Source organism: Pithys albifrons, chromosome 27 (genome assembly GCF_047495875.1).
Source record: "Pithys albifrons albifrons isolate INPA30051 chromosome 27, PitAlb_v1, whole genome shotgun sequence".
Classification (NCBI taxonomy): Eukaryota; Metazoa; Chordata; class Aves; order Passeriformes; family Thamnophilidae; genus Pithys; species Pithys albifrons.
The window spans coordinates 4,813,564-4,822,449 of NC_092484.1; the positions used below are offsets into that span (position 1 = coordinate 4,813,564).

Consider the following 8,886-nt stretch of genomic DNA (forward strand, 5'->3'; position numbering starts at 1 on the left):
CTTACCATTGCTCTTGTTGCAGGGACCAGGACAGCCTGGCCAAGGAAAGAAGATTGGCCATAGAAGCGTGGATGCTTCTGGGGAGACCACCTACAAAAAGGTTTGGGTTTGGGGGCTGGGGGTGGCAGCCTACTGGGGATGACAGACTGAGAGGAGAAGTTGGGGCCCAGTAGTTACCAATCTGGTTGAGATTTTATGCAGCACCTCTGGACAGCACAGTCATGCAAACAGCAAACTTGGGGCCCTAATCCATCTCCAGCAGCTGAATGAACTTTATTAGGAGTGTGTAATGCCAGAGACGACCCCACAGAAGTCACAGACATGGCTGTGTTGTGATACAGGGGATTTCATTGCAATAATCTCCTGTGAAATGCTTGCTGACTGCTCTTTTCCTTCTGCCAGACGACATCATCCACTCTGAAGGGGGCCATCCAGCTGGGGATTGGATATACTGTGGGCAACCTGAGCTCCAAGCCAGAGAGAGATGTCCTGATGCAGGACTTCTATGTGGTGGAGAGCATTTTTTTCCCAAGGTAAAGGAGAAGGGAAAAAGAACAAATGGATGAATTATTTCTTTTCCTCTCACTGATTTTTTAAGAGAGCTTCCATATGTCTTTAGATCAGAGTTGGATGCTCTGAATGTTTTAAATCTGCACCATGACATAGAAGCAGAACAGTGGGAAGTGTTGGATTCTGCAGTACATTGGCTTGCAGGAAAACACAGGGAAGCAGCACTGTGTGCTCAAGTTTGTTACCCTTCCTACGTGCTTGGCTTTCTACCTGCCCATCTAGAATTTCTTCCATGAAATTATACAATGTTTGAGATGGAAGAAACTCCTGGGAGCTCATGAACTATGAATAAACAAAGCTCATAAAAGCTACATTTTCTATGTAAATATATTCTCCTTGGCAAGTGGTTGTTCCTTCACTCTCTGGAAATAGATTTTGGCAGATAATGTAAAACTTGTTTTCCTGTTGTCCTGCCACAGAAGAAAGGTTGTTGTTGTTCCAAAGATGTCTCTTTACACGGCTCAGTTCACCTTAGATCCACAGTGGTGTTGGTGTGACTGCCCACGAGTGGTGGGTGGTAACAGGGGCCCTGTGTCTGTTGTGTTCTAATTAACAGGAAGCTCAACATGAGCCAACAGTGTGCCCAGGTGGCCAAGAAGGCCAATGGGATCCTGGCCTGAATCAAAAATGGCATGGCCAGCAGGCCCAGGGCAGTGACCCTTCCCCTGTACTCTGCGTTGGGGAGGCCACACCTTGAGTGTTGTGTTCAGTTCTGGGCCCCTCAGTTCAGGAAAGATCTTGAGGGGCTGGAGCGGGGCCAGAGAAGAGCAACAAGGCTGGAGAAGGGACTGGAGCACAAGTCCTGTGGGGAGAGGCTGAGGGAGCTGGGGGTGTTTAGCCTGGAGAAGAGGAGGCTCAGAGGTGACCTCAGCACTGTCTGGAACTACCTGAGGGGAAGTTCTGGCCAGGTGGGGGTTGGTCTCTTCTCTCAGGCACTCAGCAATAGGACAAGGGGGCACGATGGGCTCAAGCTCTGCCAGAGAGAGTGCTCAGGGATTGGAATGGGCTGCCCAGAGAGGGGGTGGATTCCCCATCCCTGGAGGTTTTTAACCTGAGCTTGGCCGTGGCACTGAGTGCCATGATCTGGTAAAGGGACTGGAGTTGGACCAAGGGCTGGACTTGATGATCTCGGAGGTCTTTTCCAACCCAATTGATACTGTGATTCTCTGTTCAGTGAAGGCAGTAACCTCACCCCGGCTCACCACTACGCCGACTTCAGGTTCAAGACCTATGCTCCGTTGGCTTTCCGGTACTTCCGAGAGCTCTTCGGGATTCGTCCAGATGATTATTTGGTATGGATATATTTTTGGACTTTTCTGTCTTTCCTCCATTATCTACCTTTACCATGAGGGTGCTGAGGCCCTGGCACAGGTTGCCCAGAGCAGCTGTGGCTGCCCCATCCCTGGAAGTGTCCAAGGCCAGGTTGGACAGGGCTTAGAGGAGCCTGGGCTGGTGGGAGGTGTCCCTGCCCATGGCAGGTGGTGTAATGAGATGAGCTTTAAGGTCCCTTCCAACACAAGCCATTCTGTGGTTCTGTGCTTTGAGGTGGTCTAGAGTAAGACAAGAACGTTACCCCTAAGTCAAGGCTGTCAGCAATTCTTGTCTCAAAGGGACAGAAAAGAGTTGAGGAATTGTTCTCATCCCGGCAAGGAGTGGAAACAGACTGTGGATTTAAGGACTCTCTTGAGTTTTGGAGGAGATCCAGTGATGATCCCAGCAAAAACAGTCCCACACAGCCCAAGTTAGGACTGAGATACAGCTGAGAGGCTGAGATAGATGAGGGTGTTCAACCTCGAGAAGGCTCCAAGGAGATCTCAGAGCCCCTTCGAGTGCCTAAAGGGGCTCCAAGAGAGCTGGAGAGGGTCTTTTGACAAGGGCCTGGAGTGACAGGACAAGAGGGAATGGCTTCCCACTGCCAGAGGCCAGGGTTAAATGGGATATTGGGAAGGAATTCTTCTCTGTGAGGCTAGTGAGGCCCTGGCACAGGTTTTCCAGCGTAGCTATGGCTGCCCCATCCCTGGAAGTGTCCAAGGCCAAGTTAGACAGAGCTTGGAGCAACCTGTTCTAGTAGAAGGTGTCCCTGCTCATGGCAAGGAGCGGAAACAGATGAGCTTTAAGGTCTCTCCCAGCCCAACCCATTGCATGGCTCTCGCTCTGGGTTTGCTGCACTGCAGGGAGCAGTGACATGCACAGTGTGAGCTGTGTGAGCCCTGCAATGGGCTTCCCTCTCTGGTCCTTGTGGTAACAATAACTTACTGTGTTTACAAGCCAAAGGAGTTGTGCTCTGCTGGGTGCGACCCTGTAATGCCCCCTGGGGCTTTGAGGACAAAGATGGGAATTTTTGCTTGTGTACTCACTTGAGAGCTATGTGAATGTAGTTATTTTAATCATCTTACAAAGACAGAATAAAACACAGCTTGTTTTTGTGCTCTGAAAGCTCCTCAGAGCTGGAATGGCTGGTTTTCAAATACCTTGGAGTACAAGCTGTTGGGGCTTGGAGTGCACTGGAGTTGAATTTAGGCCCTTGCTTATATGTGACGTCCTGTTCTGTGTGAACTGGAGAAGGAAACACATCCATGAGTGCACCCCTTCCCGTTCTGAAACAGCCCTTCATGTCTGACTTCACCTGTAGACAGGGGTGGCCATAGCTGAACACCTGCCAGTGAAACAAACCAGTGCCAGTGCCTGCTGTGAGGGTAATGGTGATCCCCACCTGTGCCAGCCAAGTTCAGAATTTGGGAGGGCCAAGAGCCTGCCTTGCCTCAGTTGCAACCGTCATGGGTCTGATTTGTCGTTTCTGCTTCCCCTGATTGTCTTTTCCTGCCACAGCAGCAAATGCCTTTGATTATGCATGAGATGATTAACTTGATCAAGTCTTAGATCGTTACTCTGTGCAGGGCTGAAAGCTGTTTTCAGTACAAAATGATGAACATTTAATTTATTGCTCTGATCAGCTCCTTTCCATCCCCTACTTCCCTCTCCCCCCCTCACCTCTGGCTGGGCAGCTCTGTGATCCTGCCCTGAACCCACCTGACCCCTCAGGTACCTGGGTGAGCACTGAGCTGCAAAGTCCGTCTTGCTTGTGCTTTCTGCTTTTATGGGTTTTTTCCTGCTCCTGTGCATGGCCTCGTTTGAGGACCTACTGTTTGCATCCTGATGGCCAGAAATGTCCTCCCAGCTCAGCTCCTGATGCAGAACCCTTTGCTGAGCTTGCACTGAGCTGATCTGTCTTGGCCGCACACCTGGGCTAAGACTTTTCACGTGTTTCCAGCACATGAGGGGGTGAGATGTGGCTGCAAAAATCCTCAGGAACAGGGGAGAGCAAGGCCAGGGGAGGCTGCTGAGAACAGCCAGTGCGTTGTGTTCCCTCCAGCACAGTGGTTCCCTGAGCAGATTGTCTTGTCTCCTAAAATCCTGTGTCTGTCTGCGTGTGTGGGGATGTGCTGCAAGAGCCTAAATGGGGTACGTGCGTCCAGGCACAATGGGAGCAGATAAGATGTTATTATGAAGGCTGGATGTTCCTGAAAGCACATGATTAGCTGGATTCTGAGCAGCTGGGTTGCTCTGAACTGTAACCTTGGTCTCTAATTGTAAATTGTCCATCAGCTGCTGCTCAGACCTAACCTATAATGAAAATAGTTCTCACTTGAGCTTTGCTACACCTTAATCTCCCAGGGAGACAACATGCTGGGGAAGGCCCTTGAAGGCATAGAACTCAATCTGCAATAAGTGGGGGACAAAACATCACCTTTTTTTTCTTTTCCTCCCCAGTATTCGTTATGTAACGAGCCTCTGATCGAGCTGTCCAACCCTGGGGCCAGTGGCTCACTCTTCTACGTCACCAGCGATGATGAGTTCATCATAAAAACTGTGATGCACAAGGAAGCTGAATTCCTACAGAAGCTCCTTCCTGGCTACTACATGGTATGTATCACCCAGCACCTTGGACCCAGCTTGGGGTTGTCCTGGCAGCTTTTTTTGTCCAGAGCATCTCACAGGGCATGTGCTCCACCTGGGTGTCTTGTGGCCTGTCCACGTGCCAGGGACAGTGTTCACAGCATGTTGCAGAGCCAGTCAGCAGCACAAATCCTGCTGATTATTTGCAAACTCTGTGGGTAAGCGTGAGGCAGATAATTGTGCCGTAGCTTGGAGGCATGTTCTGGCCTCGAAATGGCTTCCCAGATGTGTGTTTCTGGCTGTCCTTTCCCCAGCACTAGTTTGTTACTCTTCACTTGGCACCATGTGTCTGTCCCAGCCTGGATTTGGGGATGGCTGTTGACAGCAATCATAGAATCATAAATCTGGTAAGGTTGGAATAAATCTTTAAGATCATCAAATCCGTCTGTCAACCCACCAGCACCACCATGTTCACCACTAAACCATGTCCCCAAATGCCACATCCACTCATTGTTTTGACCACTTCCAGGGATGGTGACTCCACCACTGCCCTGGGCAGCCTGTGCCAGGGCTTGACAACCCCTTCCGTGAAGAAATTTTCCCTAATATTCAACCTAAACCTGCCCTGACACAGCTCTTGCTTCTGGTCGTGTCCCTTGTTCCCTGGGAGCTGAGCCCAACCACCAGCTGGTTTCACCCTCCTGTCAGGGACTTGTAGAGAGTGAGAAGTTCCTCCCTTTTCTTCAGGCAGTAATACAACCACATTAGTTTGTGGGGAAACTACTGCTGTCCCTGGATCTCCCCCATTCCTTCTGTTTAACAGTGTCTCTGAAGGCAGCTGCTGGTTGTACTGGCTCCTACAGGCTGCAGTTCCAAGCCAAAGGCCCCCATAGCACCAGCCAGCTTTGAACGTCAGTCCTGAAGAGAGATGCTGCCTAAACCTCAGGGCTGACAAGGCAGGATATTGAGACCTAGAGACTTGCATTGGGTGACAGTAAATGGGACTCAAACCTGCTGTTTTGGTGTAAAAATTAGGAGCTGTTGCCCTGTACAGCTGTTCTGGAGGCTCCAGCTTTATGGATGAGGGCTCTGAAGTTCAGATAGAACCACCCAAGGATTTGTTTGTTGAGGAGAAGGTGATGGGAAGCAGTGCTGCTGCCCCATCTGTGTGCCTAGTACAGTGGGTTTATGTGATATTACACTGGTTTTGTAAAAATCCTTTCCTCACTAATATTTACTGGGTAAAATTTACCCAAGGGAGGCAGGTTATGGGGTGTCTGTGTGAAAGTGACAGCCAGGCCAGGAAGAAATTTTTCCCTGTCAGGGTGGGCAGGCCCTGGCACAGGATGCCCAGAGCCCCATCCCTGGCAGTGTCCAAGGACAGGTTGGATGGAGCTTGGAGCAACTTGGGCTGGTGGAAGGTGTCCCTGCCCGTGGCAGGGATGGAATGAGATGAGCTTAAAGTCCTTGCCAAGCCAAACCATTCTGGGATTCTGTGAATCAGCCACTTGCTCTTGCAGGTGACACCCACGTTCCTGGACAGGATGAGCTTTCTTGGAAAGTGTTACCTGTTACCTCGTGTGTATTGTAAATCAGATGTGGGGTTTTGATTGGCAGTGGAGTTGCACTGTTAATTCTGCAGTTGCCCTGGCAAGCAATCAGTGAATCAAATGGAACTTACTGTCTGATGCAGAGTTCTGAGCTATCTGTTGCAAAATTCCTCTGTCCGTGGGTTCTGTGGTGCTACCCTTGATCTCTGTACTGTTCCTGGGAAACCATCCATGTCAAAGGAGTCAGGGAAAGGAAGCAGAGTGGTTTCATCTTCAATTACTCTCAATCTGTTTGTATTTGGTTTACCTGCTCTGTTGTTTTTGGCCCTCTCAAAGAGTGCTCACTGGTGAGATGTAAAGGGAGTGGAATTTTAACACAGTCACACTTCTGCCATCTGTCAAAACCTGTCAGGGCTGTCCTTCCTGCTGGAGTGTGCAGAGATGTTCTGTTTCCTTCCCAAATATGCCCAAAGCTGAACAAGCAAATCCTGCCTGTCATGTCATTCCTAATGCTGCTGCCTAAACAAAGATGATAGCAGAGCAGGATATCCGTGCTCTCTGGCTGACTGCTTTATAAAGCAACTCTGCAACAGGAGGAGAACATTTATGTTGTTTTGTTTAAAAAATAATCCTGTCCCTCATTTATTCTGGGCCAGAGAACAGCTCTTGATTCTGGCACTCATGAAGAGATCAAGAGCGATGTTATTTTTAAACCTGAAGTTCCCACTTATTGTGTTTATTTCTCTCCAAGTTTGATTTCCCTTTTTTAGGTGGTGTTCTTGGGAAAAGCAGGGAATTTCCGGACTTGGTGATTTGCCCAGAGACTGCTGAACATCTCAGTCCCTGTATTTCCAGTTCCTAAAGCCACTGAAATGTAGGAATTTGTCAAATGTGTACACTGAGCTCCTGTAAAGTTCAGAAAATCTCTCAGCAAAGGGCCTCAAGTCCGACTGTTGCAAGACTTGTTGACATGCTCTGTGGTGAACAGAGCAGGAATTTTCTGCCCAAATGACCTTCCTCTCTGCTTTTTTCCACCCCTGTTGCAGAACCTGAACCAGAACCCCCGTACTCTGCTGCCCAAGTTTTATGGGCTGTACTGTGTTCAGTCTGGGGGCAAAAACATCCGCGTGGTTGTGATGAACAACATCCTGCCTCGAGTGGTGAAAATGCACCTGAAATTTGACCTCAAAGGCTCAACCTACAAACGCCGAGCATCCAAGAAGGAAAAAGAAAAGTCCAGCCCTACATTCAAGGATCTAGACTTCATCCAAGACATGCCCGAGGGCCTGATGTTGGATGCAGACACCTTCAGTGCTTTGGTGAAGACCTTGCAGCGAGACTGTCTGGTAAGGAAGGGGCAGCTGGGGGAGCAGGGTAAGGGAGCTCTGTGGCTCTTGAGCACGTGGGAGGCTGAGAACCTTGCTAATCTGCTAACCCCAGAGCAGGATTAATCCCTTCTGCCCTTTTCCCTGAAAGCCAAGCAGTGGAGTTGGATGTCATGGCAGGCCCTGCTGCATCACACTTTGGCAGCCTGCTTGTAGCCTCCACTTGTAGCTGCTTTGCTGGAACTGAATATGTTTTCCCGATCAGTGTGCAGCAGATACAAGTGTTGTCTGCAAGTCTTCAGCCCTTTGGGGTAATTGTGGGATGGCCAAACTCTGTGCAATAAAGCCCAGAGGTGACTGTTGGTTCAGAAACTTTCAGACACTGGCAAAGGAGTTGTTATTGGGAATGTGGGTGGGTTGTTCCGTGCTTTGGGATCTGTGCTGTATTTGAACTGCTGGCTTGATATATTTTATTCTTTGTTCTTAAACTCAATACTAAACCTGTAGGTATTGGAAAGTTTTAAAATCATGGACTACAGCCTCCTGCTTGGGGTTCATAACATAGACCAGCACGAGCGGGAGCAGCTGTCGGAGGGAGCCCACAGCACGTCGGATGAGAAGCGCCCTGTGGGGCAGAAGGCCCTGTACTCCACAGCCATGGAGTCCATCCAGGGAGGGGCTGCCCGGGGCGAGGCCATCGACACCGACGACACGTAGGTCACCCCTGGCCCCCTGGTGCTGCTGTGGGGGGAGGAGGTGGAGGCTGCAGTGGGAAATCCCACAGGAGGTCCACAGGAACTGTTTGAGGGAGCAGCTCTCCTGGGGTTGTGGTTGTGCTGCCAAGAGGAAAAGTGGAAGCTGCAGTGGGAAATAGCAGTGTAAGGCTCTGGCCTCACAGCAGTCTCTGTGCTTAGGCCAGGCTGTAGGTTGGCTTGTGTAACAGCCTCTGAACATCCACTCGTGCTCTAGGAAAGAGACACAAACTCAGTTCTAGCTCAGCACCCGAATACTGGAGCAGAAGTAGGGATCAATCAGCCTGTCCCTAGGAGCTTGGAGTTTGTTCTCCACCACTCCCACCTTTGGAATCCCTGGCAGTTCCCTGAGGCCATCCCCCTGGGGTCAGGTGTAGCCAAGTGCTGGAGTCACTGCTGGAGCTGGGGGGTTGCCCCTAACCTGTCCTATGCTGTGCTTTATCTGGGGCTCTGTATCTGTGTCCCTGGCTCTGTGCCTGTATCCCTGGCCCTGGGATTGCTAAGGAATGGTGAAGTTTGCTATTTGCTGCTGTCTGATACCAGCTGCCCTGGGTTGGATGTAGGATCAGTCCTGGTGGAGCTGAGATAATACCATGGTGTTTCCAGTCCTTCAGGCAGCATCATTAATTGCAGTGGCCTGACTGGTACCTTTGGTTGTGTGCTGGTGCTGACGGTTGGTGCACCTTTGGCAGGATGTTTGTGTGGATGGGACTGGAAATACCCTCATCCTTAGGGGTTTGCTGCCCTAATGGCAGACAGCTCTTGCTGACCTGGTGAATAACCTGATCCCCA

The 8,886-nt window shown here is 50.2% G+C and overlaps 1 protein-coding gene across 8 annotated transcripts in view; it reads left to right on the top strand.

Moving 5' to 3' along the window:
* PIP5K1C (phosphatidylinositol-4-phosphate 5-kinase type 1 gamma) overlaps window positions 1-8,886 on the top strand; it is a 51,529-nt gene that overhangs the window by 27,371 nt on the left and 15,272 nt on the right. For all 8 annotated transcript variants that reach the window (XM_071577901.1, XM_071577899.1, XM_071577898.1 and 5 more), the window contains exons 3-8: window positions 23-100; window positions 403-533; window positions 1,745-1,862; window positions 4,342-4,494; window positions 7,064-7,363; window positions 7,850-8,055. In XM_071577901.1, the coding sequence (XP_071434002.1) occupies window positions 23-100; window positions 403-533; window positions 1,745-1,862; window positions 4,342-4,494; window positions 7,064-7,363; window positions 7,850-8,055 (986 nt within the window). The remainder of the gene's footprint in view (window positions 1-22; window positions 101-402; window positions 534-1,744; window positions 1,863-4,341; window positions 4,495-7,063; window positions 7,364-7,849; window positions 8,056-8,886) is intronic.